The sequence below is a fragment of the Trachypithecus francoisi genome, unplaced genomic scaffold (assembly GCF_009764315.1).
Source record: "Trachypithecus francoisi isolate TF-2019V2 unplaced genomic scaffold, Tfra_2.0 Lachesis_group0, whole genome shotgun sequence".
NCBI classification, from domain to species: Eukaryota; Metazoa; Chordata; class Mammalia; order Primates; family Cercopithecidae; genus Trachypithecus; species Trachypithecus francoisi.
This window is the reverse complement of record NW_022681453.1, coordinates 48,974,177-48,994,625: the sequence shown is the minus strand read 5'-3', so window position 1 is coordinate 48,994,625 and position 20,449 is coordinate 48,974,177. Positions and strand designations below refer to the sequence as shown.

Genomic DNA, 20,449 nt, shown 5'->3' with positions numbered 1-20,449 from the left:
GTGCCACTGCACTCCAGCCTGGGCAACAGAGCAAGACTTCATCTCAAAACAAAAACAAACAAACAAAAACAAAAATCACATACAGTCACTTCTCAAGCATGGTTTTGCAATTGTGTGGAATGGCTCTGTTCAATATTCTGGAGACTAATTTCACAAACAGAGAGATGAAGACGTATAGTGTTAGTGACCTCCCAAATCCAAAGGAGACAGAGAATGCTCAGGGTATTAGAAAAGAAAGAAAGGAAGGGAGAAGCCCTTTCCGGTGAATGGTTATTCTTAGGAAATCTGATTGCAAAATACCTGCAGTCCAGGGAAAAAGGCCTGTAGAGAGTCAATCCAGGTGTTCATCAGCTGCCCACTGAACATGTTCACGTTGACATAGAGTGGGGGGTCTCCTTCTCCTTCATTGCAGGCTTCCCGCCTGCAAACCCAAGCAGCACATTCACTGATGAAAAGAAAGCTCACTGACAGATCTCTACCTCTCCAGCAGCTGCTGGTAGTTTCATTTAAATGGAATTAACATTAATTTTTTCTCCTAACTCATTCCTTAAACCTTTGGAGACAGACTGCCTTTAACTATCTACATTAGACTCTAGCAGAAGATAATATTTACCACAGGATCAAAGTTCCTAATGCAGCCATTATAATATGTCAGGATTTCACAGTATTCTGCAGAAAGCACTTTGAGCTTTGCATTTAAGAGCCCTGCCACATAAGAGAATTCAGTATATAGCATGGGTCTATGCTGGATTTCACCTGAGCAGAAAAACTTGGTTCTTTTGGTACAAAGAGTCTCTTCTCTAGTAATGCCCTACAGCATGGGCCTAGAGAAATGCATCAGAGCAAGACCCTTGGGGATTACTGCTCAATTTAGTTTGTGGCTTTGAGAAGCAACAATAAATAAATTCCACCCAAAAGGCCCCTTACTTAAACACAGCACATACAAGTGGTTCCTACAACAGCAATGTAGAAATGGACCCAAGAAAATCCTACCAAGCTGGAAGCTCAGTAGCTATCACTTGCACTAAAACTGGACACTCAACATAGAAATACATACAAAGAAAGATCTGGGGGCCAGGTGTGGTGGTTCACACCTGTAATCCCAGCACTTTGGGAGGCCGAGGCAGGCAGATCACGAGGTCAGGAGTTTGAGACCAGCCTGACCAACATGGTGAAACCCCATCTCTACTAAAAATACAAAAATCAGCAAGGCATGGTGGCATGTGACTATAGTCCCAGCTACCCAGGAGGCTGAGGCAGAAGAATCGCTTGAACCCAGGAGGCAGAGGTTGCAGTAAGCCAAGATCGTACCACTGCGCTCCAGCCTGGGTGGCAGAGCAACACTCTGACTCAAAAAAAAAAAAAAGAAAAAGACCTGGGATAAGAGAGTGACACTAGGTAGAAGCCATTGTAGCTTCAAATGGCTCTCTCTCTCCTGTCATCCTGGATGCATGACAAAAAATAGTGAATAACATTGTTTTAAACAAACTCAGAGAGAAAAAAAAATGTGGTAATTGTCCTTTCTATCACCAAGTATAAAGACCAGTCCTAACAATTCTTTGGAAAGTAATAGAACCAAAACATTGTCCTGCAAATTTATCTGCAATTAAAGCCACAGTTAAACACTGGGATGTGTCAGCCCCTGTAGCAGCAACAAGTCTCTAAGACAGCCCCCGAGAACCTCTATTCCTGTGAGTCACACCCTTGCACAGCCCCCTCCCACACTGTATGTATATCAGGGTTGATCTGGGTGACTAACGGCCTGGCAGAAGTATTGGTATATCATTTCCAGATTAGTCATGAAAGCACTGTGGCTGCCATTTTGGCTTCTTTCTCTCTTTTTCTCTCAATCACTCATTCTGGGGGAAGCCACTGGCCATGAGCTACCTACAAAGAGGCCCCTTGGCAAAGAACTGAGCCCTCCAGCCAACAGCCAATGAGGAACTGAAGCCTGCCAGCAACCAAAGTGAGCCTGGAAGGGATCTCCCAGCACCATCAGGTCTTGGCATGGCTGTGGCCCTGGCCACCAGCTTGACAACAACCTCAGGAGAGATCCTGGGCCAGAGTGACTGGCTCAGCTGCTCCTGGATTACTGTCCCTAAGAAACTTCATGAGATGATGCTTGTTGTTTTAAGCCACTAGGTTCTGGGGTACTATGCTATGCAGCGACAGAAAGCTAACACAGCTCTTTGCCCCCAGATGACTGACAAACTAGGAGAGGTGGTAAGGTGAGGGCAGAGATAAAAGACCCTGTGATTCTATGTTAAAAAAATACAAACACTTCAGAATGCATTCTATGTGCTTTACAAGGTAACAGAGGAGATGTTAGGGAGACATACCCTCTTCTTAAGTAGTTCTGAATACTCTGATATGCAGCATTAAACATTTCTAGGTCTTCTTTTTCACCAAAGAGAATGTAAGATTTCAAGAGGTATTCATAGAAGGAGTCCAGCCCGGCACCCAGGCCACTCTGCTTTCCAACCCAATGGCCAGTCTGAATGTTCACAACATTGCCTGCAAAAATAAACAAGGCACTTGAGGTCCCAACTGTCTCATCAGAGAGGACATGGATGGGGACACACCTCCTACTCCAACCATACTGCTCCTCAGCACCTTTATCCTTGGCATACAGGAGGAGTGGCTGCTTGGATCTAACATTTTTGTCAGTCTTATTACTAAGTTAGCCTAGACATCTTTCTAAATATATAGCATTTACTGACACAAACATGGGGATAAACATTTAATGCAAAATAAAAATAGGTCTGTCATTTTGCTTTTCCAGATTGACGATGCATTTCAAAACCCAAGAGTTTTTCACAGACTTTTTAACCCAGTACTGCCATTCCTGGGAATTTATCCAAAAAAAGATGATTTTAAAAAGAAAAAGTAGCCAGGCATGATGGCTCACACTTATAATCCCAGCACTTTGGGAGGTCGAGGCAGGTGGATTGCTTGAGTTCAGGAGTTCGAGACCAGCCTGGGCAACATGGTGAAACCCTGTCTCTACCAAAAATACAAAAAATTAGCTGGGTGCGATGTGGGGTGCCTGTAGTGCCAGCTACTCAGGAGGCTGAGATGGGAGGGTTCACTTGAGCCCATGGATCACTTGAGCCTGAGAGGCAGAGGTTGCAGTGAGCAGAGATGGTGCCACTGCCATCCAGCCTGGGTGACAGAGGGAGACCCTGTCTCAAAAGACAAAAAAAAAAAGAAAAGAAAAGGGAAAGGATAAATTTTTTTAAATAATAAAAACAACAACAAAAGTGGTAATTATGAAAGCAAGGCACCAACTTGGAAACAAATAATCTGCCATATTCAGGCAGAATCAAAATATTTGTTTATATTATAATGAAAAATATGTAAAAGTTACACATGCCAGGCTGAAAGGGTCTATGGAAACCCAAAAAGTTGACAATCTGAAGTGACACTGGTCAACTATTGGTGATAAGTTGACAATCTGAGTGACTTCTTTATTTCTATTGCTGTTGTTAAATACAACAAATGTATACATAAATTTCAGAACTTAAGACAGTTACATGAGTTAAAATAACACCCAGGCCGGGCACAGTGGCTTACACCTGTAATTCCAGTACTTTCTGAAGCCAAGGTGGGAGAATCGCTTGAGCTCAGGAGTTTGAGACTACTCAGGCAACATAGTGAGACCCTATCTCTACATAAAATAAACAAAATTAGCTGGGCATGGTGGCACATACCAGTCATCTCAGCTACTTGGGAGGCTGAGGCAGGAGGATCACTGAGCCCGGCAGGTGGAGGCCACAGTGAGCCAAGATCGCACCACTGAACTCCAGCCTGGGTGACACAGTGAGACCCTATCTCAAAATAAATAAAATAACACCTTGAGTTAGCAAAATACTGATAATTAGTGAAGATAAATGATGCATACATAGGGGTTATTATTCATCATAGTTTCTCTCTACTATACTCTGAAATTTTCCATAATAATTTTTAAGTAACATCTTGATCAAACATTCTTAAGGGAAAAAAACCCACCTCATACAGGTTTAATCTGGAGTTTCAATCTACTACCACAGGCCCAGATTTTTTAAAAGGAAAAAGCTGCTCCATCAGTAACTCTAAATTCCTATATTTAGAACCTTATATTGAAGCAATAAAATCTGCCTCAGAGGCAGTTCTTTTTATGGCATTTCCATTAACAATAATTTTTAAGTAGAATACGCCAGTGGATCCAAATCAGAAGGAAGCCCTCAAACACAAAAACTATTCTTTTCCATCAGACCATGTAGCCTCTCTGCAAACGGTCACATAAAGAAATTAGACACAGCTGACACAATTCTTTCTGCGTTGTCAATTGAGTTAAAGAGTGAAAAAGGGACAGAGCCCAGAGAAGATGAAAGGCAAGGGGACCAATCAGTGTGCAGTCCCAGTGGTGGGTAAAGGTGCCACACCTAGTAATCCCGTATCATTGCTCCGGAGGTTCCAAAGGGCTTTCACTGCTCGCCTGGCTACCCACTCAAATGTGGAGTCCCCCAGCAGTCGACTCAGAATCCCGAATTCCACCAGGAGGGAACCGGCTCCCGCTGTGCATGTCTCATTATTGGTGTCAGGAGGAACTCCTGTCTTTAGATTCACCTGGGGAAGGGAAGAGACAAAGACTGTGACAAAACTTAAGGAATCCACAGGGCTGAAAAGCCAGGTTTCAGAGACTACACTCAGCTAATAAAGCAAGCTTACCACGGTGAATCAGTCCTCTGCCTTCCAAGATACATCTGAGGTGAATATGGGAATTAAATGTAAAAGACACAAACAAGAAAATAAGAACAGCAGAGCCTTGCTTTATTAATAAGGGCCAGTCTTCAGGGAATGGCTATAACACTTCACTAAACCTTCTCTTTCCAGCAGGTTTTCTTCATGGTAACACAAGCACCAGGCTTTAGGGTTAGAAACAAAGGCAAACTATAGAGTTTCTTCTAAATTTTAAATAAACCACTATGAACTCACTCCTGCTCAGCACCTAAACAAACCTCAAACCGGGAGAGAAAGGAGGCACTATCAGAATATGACAGCCAGTTTCATCATGAAGGCTCTGTCCTCTGGCAGTTCTCAGCCAGTTACCTAAAAGGCTGACTCAATTACCAGAGGAGTTCTGGGCTTAGCAAATCAGATGTCACAAATATATAATCTAATTCCAGATCCTGGCATTTAAATCAGCAGCTAACTTGCTGGTCTGTGCAGCCCTTATTTGACAATCCATGCGAAGCAATGAAAAGCTCACTCACTGAGCTCCCACAATACCCATGTGAGGATCTCTGGGAAAATATACCCAAATCAGAGATGAAGACAAACTCCCGACACTGCTTTGTAGCAGAGAATACAAATCACACATGTAAGAATACTGAACTTCACAGAACATCAACTCTTTAAGGGCAAGGACTAAGTCAGATATATCACTGTTTGCCTTTCATACAGTGGATGCTAAGTAAATGCTGAATGAATTTTAAAATATTTACATCATATTTAAGGCCAAATTCTTCTAAGGACACTGCTTTTCTCATCTACCTCCATCCCATTCCTTCTCCCAAATAAATTAATAAACAAAGAATTTTAATTCAGGAAGATGGTGAATTGTCAAACACAAAGGGTCACAGCAGTCTACCCACCCGAGGATACGGGATCCCTGTCTTGGTGTTTTCAAAAGCAGGGAGGAGCCGCACCGCCAGGTCATGGGCCATATATAACAACTCATTATCATAGTCCTTAATTGTCATGTCACCAAAGGGCTGCTTGGAGTCGGTTATTATTCTGTGAGCAGAAAGGAGGCTTCCCAGGACCCTAATGACAGAAAGAACAAAAAGATAATACAATCATGTTGCTTGTAAATGCACATAATCCAATTCAGAAAGATAGAAGTATGTTCATATCCACATAGACTCAGAACTGCCTGACATCAGAGAGACCTGACTTAATGGCCTCTTGAATTCCTTTCTAGCTCTAATAATACACGATTGATTTTTGTTAACCATATTACTAAAAGAGAGAAAGGGAATCATTTATCCGAGACTACCAAAAACAATACTATTTAAAATATTAACAATTTTGGTAATCTAAATCTTAGGGCATTAAGAAAAGGGAGTTGGCTGGGTGTGGTGGCTCACGCCTGTAGTCCCAGCACTTTGCCAAGGGAGATGCATCTCTTGAGGCCAGGCATTCAAGACTAGCCTGGGCAACAAAGCAAGACCCTGTTTCTATTAAAAATAAAAAAAAACTTAGCCAGGTGTAGTGGCACACACCAGTAGTCCCAGCTACTTGGGAGGCTGAGGCAGGATGATCTCTTGAACCTAGAAGTTGAAGGCTGCTATGATCATGCCACTACACTTTAGCCTGGTAACAAAGCAGGACTCTGTCTCTTAAAAAAAAAAAAAGAGTATACTAATTGTTCTCAGAATAAATATTACTTATTAGTATTATTACTCTTGATTTATTTTCCTTGGGGAAAACACTCATAAAAAACAGAAGCTGGGCATGGTGACATTTGCCTGTAGTCCCAGCTACTTGGGAGGCTGAGGTTGGAGGATCACTTGAGCCCAGGAGTTCAAGGCTGCAGTGAGCCGTGACAGCACCACTGCACTCCAGCCTGGGCAACAGAGCAAGACCCTGCTCTAAAATGAGAAAAAAAAAAAAAGCAATTTAATTCAAATTAAAAAAAAAAAAACAGAAAAGTAAGACAACAAATACTAAGTAATTTTTGTTGTTTTGGCTGCCAAGCAACTTCCCTAATACCCTAACATCTGGTAAAGAGGCAAGGTGAAGAGGAGGAGGAAAAAATGACCTACTAAGAGGCAGCAGACTACCAGCTTACACCTAAGTCCTTGTAGACCCATAAAGTCCCATTCTAAAGATCTGAAGTAGACTGTGACGTATGTCAGAACAAAGGTTTTCACAAATTTAAATTTTTTTTTTTTTTTTTTTTTGAGACGGAGTCTCGCTTTGTCGCCCAGGCTGGAGTGCAGTGGCCGGATCTCAGCTCACTGTAAGCTCCACCTCCTGAGTTCACGCCATTCTCCTGCCTCAGCCTCCCGAGTAGCTGGGACTACAGGCGCCTGCCACCTCGCCCGGCTAGTTTTTTGTATTTTTTGGTAGAGACAGGGTTTCACCATGTTAGCCAGAATGGTCTCGATCTGCTGACCTCGTGATCCGCCCATCTCGGCCTCCCAAAGTGCTGGGATTACAGGCTTGAGACACCGCGCCCGGCCCACAAATTTAATTTTAAATAAGTATTATATCTGTGAACTGGAATGTTATGCAGTTAACACAATTTTCAAAAAATGTAAATAGGAAAATAAGCACAATATATCAAAGAAAGCAATATACAATATACTAGGTATAGAGTATGATCCCAATCCATTAAACAAAGAGAGAGAGAAAAAGAGAGAGAGAGAGAGAAATAGAAGTGAGAAATATACCTAACAAGGAAATATACTAAAATGCTAAGCAGTGATTTTCTGTGGGTGGTAAGATGGGAAACTCTCATTTCCTTCAGAAATATGTAGGGGTTGTCCTAGGACACCATGAAAGAAGGGAATGAAATCAGACTATAAAGGGAAACCATGAAATTCTGTACTAGACAGACACCTATTTTACACGCCCATTAAAACATAAATGTGCCCAGACATGGTGGCTCACGCCTGTTATCCCAGCACTTTGGGAGGCCAAGGCAGACAGAGCACTTGAGGTCAGGAGTTCGAGACCGGCCTGCTCAACATGGTGAAATCTAGTCTCTACTAAAAATACAAAACTTAGGTGTGGTGGTGTGTGCCTGCAATCCCAGCTACTCAGGCGGCTAAGACATGAGAATACCTTGAACCTGGGAGGTGGAGATTGCAGTGAGCCAAGATTGCACCACTGCCCTCCAGCCTAGGCAGCAGACTCCATTTCAAAAAAAAAAAAGAGTTTAATCTATAAAAACAAAACAAAATATAAATGTGTCTTTCCCTTCAGTCCGGGATGTGATTACTTTGAAATAATTGTTCCAGTTTTGACAAATATGATATGAACATGAAAAATGCATACTGCACCCATAAAGCCCATATGGACTCCCTGCCTGGATCTTGGGGTGAAAAGAGCCTCACAGGTATTTTTCTCTTTAAACACATAAAAAGAAGTCTCCAATTCATTTTATAAATATTCATTATTTTACCTTATTGTGGCCTCAAAGACTTGGACGGTGGAATCTTTGTCAAATGAAACTGTGTTGATCACTAACTTGACTGCTTTCTGGAACTCAGATGAATTTCCCATTACCTTTAAAAACAGGAACACAGGTTATTACAGCAACTTGAAATGAAACTGAGGCTGTATCATCACAGCAGCCTAGTCACGTCACCTAAACGTCTGTATGTGGTTTTGCTACCATAGAAGTAGAAACACAAGAGATAGAAAAGCAGTTATTTCTTAGAATATATTACCAGCACATGGCAGGCCCATTTCCTCCAACTCAAGAGCCCTATCTCCAAAGGACAAAACTGAAAATAATTCCTTGTAAAATCACTGGCACTCCTCATCTTCCCAACTCCACTCTCCAGCAAACTTCACTATGATCTTATTGAACATGCCAGGCACTGTGGTTTCTAAAACTTCTGGCAGGTATACAAATAAATCAGAAAACTGAAGAAACAAAAATATGTCTTTCTGTCTGCTCCTCAAATAAATCAGCGGCTTGGGTGCTTGGCTCCCAGGAGACCAAAACATCTGGAAAATTGAACGAACTTGTTTGTTATCCAGATGTCTAAACACTTTGAGAAACAGGGTAATATCTTTTGGAGCACAGGATAAAACCAGTGACTAATTTAAAGGAAACAAAATATATGAATACTCAGCTCTATGTCCTTTTAAAAAGTGATTTAGAATTATGATTCTTATTTTGGGTGTGTAGATACAATGTCACACTAAGCTACTCTCTCCTGTATGAAGCACAGTTGGGCATCAAACTTTCTAGATTAACCTGAACCAAAATTATTTCATTCCACTCAAAATTTTATGAAACCCTAACACTATAATGACATCATAAAGACACACTGTGAAAGAAAAATAAATTGCTAGGACCCCAAAATCACTAAGCCAAAGAGAAAAGTCAAGCTGGGAACTGCATCAGGCAAACTTGCCTCCCATTTTATTCCTAAATAAGATAGTTACATAGACTTTAAAAAAAAAAAAAAAAAACTATATATATATCCCTTATAATTTATCTAGAAGGAAATTCCTTGTGGGCCTCAAGATCTTCACTCTAAAACAATTCTGCTGAATTCTACCCTGGCAATGTAAATTGACAGTTTATCTTCACAGGTAAGAACAAAGGACAGAACTCAGTCATCCCTCTACTCACCTGAGAAAAATGCATATCTGATTGCTTCCTCTGCCCTACTGTTTATGTAAAACTGCAGATTCACTAAGCCAGGCAAAGGCATAAGTGATTATTCCTCTACCTTTGTCACAGGTAAATTCTGTATTCAGTGAAAGGCTAATCAGAGAATCAAAAGAAATGCAACCAGCTGGACATGGTGGCTCAGGTCTGTAAACCCAGTACTTAGGGAGGCCAAGGTGAGCGGATCACTTAAGGTCAAGAGTTCAAAACCAGCCTGGCCAACATGGCAAAACCTCATCTCTACTTTTTAAAAATACAAAAAATTAGCCAGGTGTGCTGGCACACGCTTGTAATCCCAGCTACTCGGGAGGCTGAGGCACAAGAACTGCTTGAACCCCTGGGAAGGCGGAGGGTGCAGTGAGCCGAGATCTCACCACTGCACACCAGCCTAGGCAACAGAGCAAGCCTCTGTCTCAAAAAAAAGAAAAATTTATGAAAAGGTAACCATTTGTCTTTTATCTGCCCATGACTTAGCAGTGCCTCCTCACCCCACCTCCAGCACTTCAAGTTGTCCCACTTTTCTGGACTGAACCAATGTATATCTTACATATATTGATTGATGTCTCATGTCTCCCTAAAATGTATAAAAACAAGCTGTGCTCAGCTACCGTGGGTGATGTCATCAGGACCTCCTGAGGCTGTGTCATGGGTGTGTCCTTAACCTTGGCAAAATAAACTTTCTAAAATAACTGAGACACTACTTCTTTCTTCATCAGACATTACTTTCAAGTATGTATTATTGTATATTATTATATATTATATAATAACAAATATTATTTCCTAATATTAATTGGTCTGCTACATTTTTTCCACCTCATCATTATTTTGCTATAACCTACAGAGTAAGTACAGACATTTCTAGCTTTCGGTTCTTTCTTTTTAGAAGATGATGCAATAATGCTGCAAGTTGCATCCAATGGTCAGGGGACTGCTATCTTCACAATGTTTCCCTAGCATATCTGTTAAAGCCTGTTTAAATGTTAGCAAAAGAAAAGGAAAACCTCAACAGAAGTACACCTGAAAAACAGGCCTGAAGCACTAAAGGCCGGATATTCTACAATTAAAACCACAGAGATGAGTCTGTTTTCTTACAGATGTTTACCAGCAACAATATCTGGTGAAGCTGCAGGTGCTGACATGAGCTCAAATCAAGTGAGGATGGTGAAGGAAGTCAACAACTCTTACTTACTGTAGTTTACCATTATGGTCAGATAGCTACAGAACCCTGAGTAACCACGTTCTGAACTCACTCACTCATGTTTGAAAAAGGCTGAATGGGAGAGAGGAGCTAAATGGGTTTGGGACTTCTCAGAGTCTTTAAAATGCTGATGGGTACTGTGGCTCTCTAACAGTGGGACCAGACATACAGAATTTCTCAAGTCCATTTGGAAACAGAACTCTTCTTTCAGGGAGTAAATACCTTTAGAATCTGTGTTGGGAAATGCTTCATTAGTTAGAATTCATTTTTTGAACAAACATTTGCACTGCTACTATGCACCAGACACCATTAAGTGTGGGGGAGACTATGGTGAACAACAGAATAGTAGGCATGGTAGGGGGATTAAAAAAACAAAATGGGGCAAAAAAAAAAAGAAAGTAAGAAAAAAAAGCCAGCAACTCAGGAGGCTGAGGCAGGCAAATCACTTGAACCCAGGAGGTGAAGGTTGCAGTGAGCCAAGATCACACCACGGCACTCCAGCCTGGCGACACAGCAAGACTCTGTCTCAAAAAAAAAAAAAAAAAAGGGAAGAAGACAAAGCTCTTAGGGAGAAAGAGTAAGCTTTCATGAGTCTTAGGACGTTTCCTTTAAGTAACACTTGTAGGCTGAGTCAGCCTCTGGTATCATCAACAAATTAGCTCTAAGGTCGAACATACTCGTCTGGGCACATTTTGATCAGTGATGGTAAATGACTGAAACAGAGCAGCAATAACTTCAGAAGGAGATATTGGGAAACTAAGTTGCTTTGCAATTTAAATTATACTAAATCAGTACCCCCAGATTTCCTATTAGACCAAGGGCCTAGTCCTATTTCTACTACTTAATTATAAAATGAGGATGTAGAATGATCTCTCAAGCTCTTTCCAAGTTCTGGTAAGTCTACTACTAGCAAGATACTAGATAATCATAATGCAAACCTGGCTAGCACATTGCCCAATTCGTGTGTGTGTGTGTGTGTGTGTCTCCAGAGATGCAGTCTCACTCTGTTGCCCAGGCTGGAGTGCAGTGGCACAATCTCAGCTCACTGCAACCTCTGCCTCCTGGGTTCAAGCATTTCTCCTGCCTTAGCCTCTTGAAGAGCTGGGATTACAGGCGCCCGCCACCATGCACAGCTAATTTTTGTACTTTTAGTAGAGAAGGGGTTTCACCATGTTGGTCAGGCTGGTTTCAAACTCCCGACCTGAGGTGATTCGCCCACCTCAACCGCCCTAAGTGCTGGGATTACAGGCATGAGCCACTGTGCTGGGCCCCAATTCTAACTCCTAACAGACAGCTTTAAACTATTCTATGGAATGTTAAACGAAACAAGAATAAATTATTAAGTACAAGATATGGGCTAGACTACAATAAGAAATTTCTCATGGTAAAGACTTGCTGGACAATGAAGGAAAGCAAAGAGGTTGTAAAATCACCTTTACTAAGAAGATTTTAAAACAGCACTATGCTGGAATACAGTCCCCTGGAAACTGCTTTAATGGCAAAAGGTGAAGCAGATGAAGCACACAGACATGGCACCACACACCGAGTGCCATACTACTTTCAAGGTGCTTCTTCATATCTGCTCAAAGGTCTCCAGTTCTCCAGAGTCAATGAGCAAAACCACAGGATGAGGAGGTAATGTCAGCACCCACGTTGGCAGCTCAGGCATGGGGTGTCCACAAAACAGGAAGTAGCAAATAAAAGAGAAAGGTTTCTAGGGAGCCCCACATAAGGACTGGCACTAGGATTCCAACTTGCTCTTGGGGGAGCCAGTAGCTAGACGATATTTCAGGGTACCTGCTGACCCTGAGATCTTCTCTCTTTTACTCCTGGAATAGCAACTACTGCAATTATCAATATTAATGAGCTTCTCTATGGGTTCTTTTAGGGAATAAGATAGAAACTGGTTTAAAAAAAATAGGTTCCCTAAAATCAATCATACATTTCTTCTCCTTTTTTTAATGGAATCACATTTCCCCTCATTTAACCTTCAACACTTTTCTTGCCCTCCCCATTAAGGTCATTAAAATAAATAACGGTTATCAAAGCTAACGATACATTTTGACTTATCAGGCTCCCTGGAATTCCCATTGCTGGAGGGAACTAGGGATAATCGACTCCAAAACATCTTATCTTAATTAACTTTTTTTAAAAAGGTGAACACTTACTGCAAGTGTATCCAATGCATCAACAAGAGTCAATGAGTAGTTCCCTAGTACATCATTGATGTTCAGATTTGAACTGAAAAAGAAAATTAAAATTAAACAAAAAGACTTTATTTCAAAAGAGAAGACAATAAAACTAAACACCCATCAGAAACTGTAATTGCCAGCAACTCTTATTTATTCAGGAACTAATTATGGGTGAATTAATACGGCAAAGGTCTTTCTACTCCAAAAGCAACACTTTCTATAGTGTTCATAAGTAGAATCGAGTCACAGAACTGTGGAGACACACTTGTACCAGAGTGGAAAGAATGTTCATGGGAAGTCAGGAGGTGAGTTACCTCCTGTCTGAGATTCAGGTTTATCACCATATACAATCTCTTTGGTCCTGTCCAACTTTAAAAAGCTCTGATTTCATAATCATTAGGAACTAAAGGAGAGCACTTGTCATACGACCCACCTGCAACACTTTAATAAAGCAATTCGACACCACAGCCTATTACACACAAAGTAAATACGTTCATTGACAGTGTCAATATTACTCATCTGCCCTATGGTTGGGGGTATAAATTAACTTCTTTACACCATTTCTTCATTAATAACTCATCCAAAGGGTCTCCATTATTTCCATTAATTCTGAGATATCATTTAACATGAACCAAAGCAGGAATTGAGGCCTTTCTCCCTTCTTAACTGGAGCTACAGAAACGTTTCTGCCACACAGCTCTCACCCCCATAATCTACAGCAATTTTCCATTCTGAAACAACCTTAAGAAACCAACTTCAGGATGACAACAAGGGTGAAGCTCCTCAGGCGCTGCATTTCTTTATAACACTTAAAAAAAAAAGTCAACAACAACAAAAAAACTAATACATCTGGGAGAATAGCGATGAAGAACGAGTAAAATAAAGGACAGTTTGAGAAATTCTGGGGACTTCATTTATTTATTTGTCCCATTCCCAAAAACCCAGAGAATAAGTGCAGAAGCTTGGAAAAAATGATAGTAAGAGAAGACATAAGACAACCGTTTAAAGATTTTATTAGCAACCAAAGCAAAAAAGCTCCAGTTTTCTTTCCAGCAAGATTCATTGATATCTGCAGTCTTCCACCATATCCCAGAGTACTTTATCTGCTCCTTGGATCACCCTAATGGGTCCTCATCTCACTTTCCAGTGAGAGAAGCTTCTGGTGTACAGCACCTCTGTGTTGTAATGGCTTGCTGTGCTCTCTGAAAGGTCTATACCTCAGCTGCGGGGAAATGGGGCTTATGTGAAAGAGGCATAACAGCTCCAACGTCTGATTTTATTTGAACCCTCCAGTTGCCTTGTTTTATGCTGTTATGCCACCTAATCTAAAGCAAAGAATTTATAGTAAAATTTTAGATACTTTTTTTTGAAACAAGATATATATGGGGGTTATAGTCTAGGAACTAGGATTATCTCATTTCCTACAAGCTGGAAAGTCAGAAAACTGCTTGGCTGGAAAATTGCACCTGTTTCTTCTATTTGTTGATTCTCTGGAAATAAACTTATGCAATAGCAAAAGGTCCCCTCAAAGCGAGAGCTGTGGATTCAAATAGGCCTCTCAAGGGCAAGTGACAGCCAAAAAAGATACAAAAAGTGCAAGGGTTGCAGGAGGGGCTCAAAGGAGACAGGGAGATCCTCATGCCCAATTCTGCCAACTCAAGAATGTTCTGCTGCGTGTAAATATTTCACTATGTTGCTCTGCTGCTTAGAAACAGAGTGGGCTTTAATAGCCCACCTCATCAGAAAGCAACTCCCTCATCATGTAGCATCCAAGCTAGATGGTAATCAGGAGAACCATATGTAACTCCCCTCTCCTGAGTCACACCCAGATCTGTGGCATGTGTCACTCTCTCCACCTGCACAGGCCCATGGAAGGAAGGTACTCACTGTGAGTACTGAACTCCTTTCCATGGTTTATCGTGCTTTGCCTTCTAAACTATAACTAAAATAGACCCAGTTTTAAAATATTTCTTTTACAATGCCCAGTCACTAAAAATTGAGTTGCCACAGTAAAAAAAAAAAAAATTATTTGCAGTAACTGTGGGGTTCCTTCTCTCCACTGAGTAGTCAGACAAATCCTCTCCAAGATCTGGGGTATTCATTAGAACACTTTTAATTCTTTCTTACCAAATAATTGCTACACGCTCTTTCAAAATGTGCCAAAATAAGGGGGAAGTGGGAGTGAGGATGAAAGAAAAAAAAAATAAACACCATAAAACTCTCCTAGCCTAACAGCATGAAATTATTATGACTCCATTTATGCCAGCCCACTATGCAGGTAAGACTCTGGATTTGTTCTCTGTAGATATTCTTGTCAATGTCCAACCTAAGCTGGTATCTTTAAGTGCATCAAGCCAAGAACTCAATACCTTTCCCTGTAACCAGCTGGCTGAACCGCACAACTAAATGCTCCACTTACTTCACCAGGTACAAATGTTCATGGCATTCACCCCACTGTAAATTTTTAAAGTTCACCTCAAAACAGAAAAGATGGAGAAAACCATGGCCTTTGACAGAAAATTTCTGATTATGTTAGCAAAATCAAACATATGTGTTTTTAAAATTTCTGATTATGTTAACAAAATCAAACATATGTGTTTTTAAAAATTCCCACATATACTTAGCCTGTAACAGCTGTTCAGAAATCTACCTGGTGTGGTGTAGGCACAGAAATAACATAAGAAAGAGTCCCTGCGTTCAAGGGATTGATAATCTGGAGAGACAAGACAAAGGGAAATGAAGGTGAATACACAACAGTACTCAATTCTCAAACAAGGTTAAAATGTGGAATCGCAGCTCAAAGGAAAGGAATCAAAAGGAGAACTGAGTAAATAAAGGAGAATCATCTTCAGTTAGATGGTGTCACGGAAACAAGACGAGCCTGAGTCTGAAAGAGGGCAGGATTTTCCAAAGAAAGAGGAATGCAGAGGAGGCCATCTTGAGCTAGGAGTACCTAAGCATTTGAGGGGCCAATATTTGTTTGGCCTAATTTGAGATTTGCTTTGTTGTTTTAATAGCAATACAGTTGAGAAGAAATTGAGAATGGTCACATGCCCAAAAGCCAGAACTATAGTTTATCATTCACAGGATTACAAAAATATAATGTCCACATTTACTCAAAGAAACTTTAAGTTTGGATCCTCCAACACAAATTGAGGATGTGAGAAGAACTGACTTTGCATAGCTTTCTGTAGACAGAAAGATTTGCTCTTTTTAGAGTGTTCAGGTTTTATTTACTTCATGTTAACCCCTTACCTGACACCTCCCCAAGAACAAGTCACATGTACTTGAGGCAAGAAAGCCTGGAGCACACATGACTACAGAGAAAAGGTAGGAGTGTTTAGCACCAATATTTTCTATGTGTACTTTTTACATAATACTCTAATGGCAAATTCACTCGTTAAATGAATCGTTAGAATACATTTGATTTTTTTTAAATCTGGAAGATTTTTGGCTGGGCTTGGTGGCTCACACCTATAATCTCGGCACTTTGGAAGGCCAAGGTGGGAAGACTGCTTGAGGCCAGGGGTTTGAGACCATCCTGGGCAACAAAGTGAGACCCCATTTCTACAGAAAAAATTTTTTAAAAAATTAGCCAAGCATGGTGGGGCACAGCTCTAGTCCCAGCTACTCGGGAGGCTGAGGCAGGAGGACTGCTTGAGCCCAGGAGTTCAAGGGTGCAGTGAGCTATGATTGTGCCACTGCACTTCAGCTTGGGTGACAGAACAAGACCCTGTCAATTAAACAAACAAAAAAAAAATATGAAAGATTTTTATCACAGATTATTTAGTTTGGGGATGTGAAGTACCCTCCTGTTTCAAAGCCAGCATGACAATATTCTGGTTCTAAACTTTCCTCAAGGCCTAGTATTCGATAGCATAACAGGAGGACTACAGTCAATAATCGTACATTTTAAAATAACTAAAAGAGTATAATTGGACTGTTTCTAACACAAAGGAAAAATGCTTGAGGGGTTGGATACCCAATTTTCCATGATGTGATTATTACGAATTGCATGCCTGTGCCAAAATCTCTCATGTACCCTATAAATATATACACCTACTATGTACCCAAAAAAATTAAAAATAAAATTTTTTAAAATATTAAAACAAAAATAGCAAAGCCTGAGAGGAGTTAAATTAAAGGAAAGAGAGTACAAAAAATTAACTTTTCCATTCTCTGTAAAAGGCAAGTGTGAGGAGTCTGCACAAGGTTTCTATGGCCTCCTCAAAGACAACAAAGGTTTACCAACCAACAGGTCTACCCAGCTCAGGGCACAACCCTTCCCTAATGCCATCCCCACCTCCTCAATACTTCTAACACCCTCTTTCCAATAACACATCTGTCTCAAAGCAACCTGACCTTAACTTACACATAACCAAACCAATGCATAACCAAACCAAAACACTCATCAGCACCCTTTCATTCTGAAATAAAAGCCAACGGCACACATGATACCATGAAGACCAGCAAGTTAAATCAACCACCACCTCACCTTGCTGGGAAGGGACTCTTAAGGTTCTCCAGAAGCACTCTTAAGGTTCATTAAGAAAAACATTAAAATGTCATCAACTCACTCTCCAAACCATCATATTCTCAAATGAAAGTGTTATCACAATTCCCCGTTAAACTGTTTTCAACTTGAGTCCACCTGATAAAAGGTAATCTGAGAAACAGTCTGTGAGCAAGAATAAAGGTACTTACTTATTGAAAGTACTCTCTCCCTTCTTGTAATACCAAGAGCACTAGTGGAAAAGCACAAATTAAGATCCAAAATATGTACACATATTATGACTGCCTATGTAAAACATGGGTAGACATATGCGCAGGAACTAGTGGCAAAGATAAATTTAAAATAACTGGTAGAATGTTATGATGTTTTTCAAAATTTAATGATGTTGATTTAAAAAGAAAAAACATTAAAGCATGATGTAGGCTGACAAAAAAAAAAAAAACCAAAACCACAATTTAATGAAGTTTATTCCCCACCCCCAAAAAAAAACTGAGACAGAAAGAAAATACATTTACAGGTATAAAGTCCCCTCTAGTTAAGTGAGCCAAATAATTCATTCACTGCTTAAAATCTGGAAAGGTCATGGCCGGGCGCGGTGGCTCAGGCTTTTAATTCCCGCAATTTGGGAGACCCAGGCGTGTGGATCACGAGGTCAGGAGGTCGCGACCGTCCTGGCTAATACGGCGACACCCTGTCTCTACTAAAAATACAAAAAATTAGCTGGGCATGGTGGCACGAGCCTGTAGTCCCAGCTACTCGGGAGGCTGAGGTAGGAGAATCACTTTAACCCGGGAGGCGGAGGCTGCAGTGAGCGGAGATCACACTACTGCACTGCGAGACTCTGTCTCAAAAAACAAAAACTCTGGAAAGGCCAAATACTTTTTTTTCAAAATTTAATATTTTTTCTCAAAAAAAATTGAGATAGAATATACACTTATACAAATAAACGCTACGGTTAAGCAAGAAAAACTCATCAGTTCCCTAGAATTATGAAAAGGCTCAGTCCTTTGCCTGGGATGTCCCCTTGCTTCGGTAGAAGTCATGCTCTCAAACTGCAATTTAAAACATAAATGTGTAGATAACCACATCACTTTAAAAACCCAAGTCCGTTTAGTCTATAGGCTTCCTTATCAGAACCTAAGGACTGGACTCCACTGCTTTCCTCCAGGCGAAGGAAAATGCTTGCCCCAGATGGTGCCAAGACACTGAGCAAACCAACTCCTCCACTCCCATCCAGGGGAGGGGAGTCACCTATTTGGACTAACAGGGTCTATGACAATGCACATTCCTTCCCTACAGGTAAGACGTCCTTAGCTGGGTGTACTGCCCTCTTGGACTTTGATGTCAACAGCGGTGAACCTTGGAGCTCAGCCTTTGCAAACAAGGCTGGTGGACAGGGAGGGCTGCCTGACCTTCCCTGACAACCACGCCACGAGAGGGGGGGGAATTTATAGGACAGATCGTACAGGGTAATGACGTTGACAATCAATTCAGCATCCAATAAATTTCACCTCAAGTATCTGGACCCCAAATGTGGGCCACATAGCTTCCCTCCCCACCACCTATCCTCAGCGTAAGCAGCAGCCCCTGAGAAGGAGAGGCTATAACCCCGTTCTGCCTCAAACTCAACGGACGGCTTTGGAGAAGTCAACTCTTGGCTTTTTACACAGAAAGGACGTGGGTGTGGCAATCTGATGGAGGTGGGGGTACGGGGTAAAGACTTGTTCTGAAGCTGCGTTTACACGGGGAGCGTGGAGATTTCATCTAGAGTTTATGTTCATCCGGAGGAGGGGCTCGAGATGGAAGTGGAAAGCCCTCCCAGCCAGCCCTTGGCACTGCCACTGTCCCTTCTGGTCCTGGACCTCAGTTTCCTCATGTGTAAGACACTGAGCTGGACAGCAGTTCTGAAGTTTGGAGATTGTGGGAGAATCAGGAGAGGAAGGCCACCGGCCCACCCCGCACCCTCAAGCTCGGGGGTCTTCACAGGGACTCAGGCGGGACACGGCGCACGGACGCTGCCCGGGACCCTAACGGCCCTGGCGCCCTCAGGGGCCCCGGAGGACAGAGAGCTGCACCCCGGAGCGGAGGGCGGAAGGAAGCGCTTGGGCGCCCGGCCCCGGGCGGCGGGGGCTACTCACGGGTCCCCGCGGTCGGGCCCACGGCCGCGGCAGTGGATGGGGTTGAGCTCGTCCTGAGGGAAGGCGTGCGCCATGTAGTTGTCGTAGCCAAAGACGAACATCCCCCGTGCCAGGTCGCGCATCTGGGCACGCAGCTGCGGAGGGAAGGCGCCGCTGTAGCGCTTCTCGTACTCGTCCGGGCCGCGGTCCCGGCCGCCCAGCACGTAGCCCCAGTGGGCTGGGCCGCACACCCCCGGCTCAGGACGCCGCTGAACCTTGCGCGGGCTCTGCGTCGCCCCGGTCCCTGGCGGCTGCAGCCACGACGGTCCGGATAGCCCCCCAGGCCGGCCCACGGGCCCCGAGGCGGACGACGCGGGGCCGTCGGGGCTCCTCAGACGCTGGAAGCCGAAGCTGAGCGGAAAGCGCTGGTAGAAGCCCATGCTGGGCCCCAGCCCGAAGACGAGCCACAATACTCCATGGAGGCCAAGCCGGAGGAGCACCAGCCCCAGGACAAGCGCTCGCCATTGCATGGTCGCGCGGGCGCCGCGGGCATTATTTTAAAGCGCGGGGGCCTCCCCGCCGACCACCGCACCCCGCGCTCGCCCTGTAGCCCGGCTCACTTCCCTTTTAAGGAACTCCCCCGTGACGCACCAGGAACTAGCCCATTGTCCCCAACCCCCAGGCTCTCGGGCGGGCCGGCCAGACCCAGCATTCGCCCGCCCGGTGGCCCGGGATTGGCCCGGCCAGGGCCCGGCCTCGCGGGGCGCGGCCCAGCACTCCCTCCCACACCGTAGGCCGCCCGGACGTCCGCGACGCCCCGAGGCCCCGCCCCTCACCCAGGCCCCGCCCCGTCCCTCCAAGCCCCGCCCCCCTGGGCGGTCGGTAGCCCGACGGGCTGGCGTGGCGAGCAGGAGCCGCTCCAGCCCAGGCGAGGGAACTTCCAGCCAATGGGAGAGCGGCACGGCAGCGCCCGCCGGACGCTAGACACAGACGTGGCCCTAGAGCGCCTGGCCTTGGCTAGATCGGGTCTCT

General features: G+C 43.2%; 1 protein-coding gene across 1 annotated transcript in view; it reads right to left on the bottom strand.

The window, feature by feature from the left end:
* Positions 1 to 20,200, bottom strand: part of EDEM1 (ER degradation enhancing alpha-mannosidase like protein 1) — a 32,541-nt gene extending 12,341 nt beyond the window's left edge. The window contains exons 1-7 of the mRNA XM_033210518.1: positions 19,439 to 20,200; positions 12,764 to 12,836; positions 8,174 to 8,277; positions 5,637 to 5,808; positions 4,425 to 4,608; positions 2,340 to 2,514; positions 301 to 421 (exon numbers count right to left, since the gene is read on the bottom strand). Coding sequence (XP_033066409.1) covers positions 301 to 421; positions 2,340 to 2,514; positions 4,425 to 4,608; positions 5,637 to 5,808; positions 8,174 to 8,277; positions 12,764 to 12,836; positions 19,439 to 19,947 — 1,338 coding nt within the window. The 5' untranslated portion in view covers positions 19,948 to 20,200. The remainder of the gene's footprint in view (positions 1 to 300; positions 422 to 2,339; positions 2,515 to 4,424; positions 4,609 to 5,636; positions 5,809 to 8,173; positions 8,278 to 12,763; positions 12,837 to 19,438) is intronic.
* Between the last annotated feature and the right edge of the window lie 249 nt (positions 20,201 to 20,449).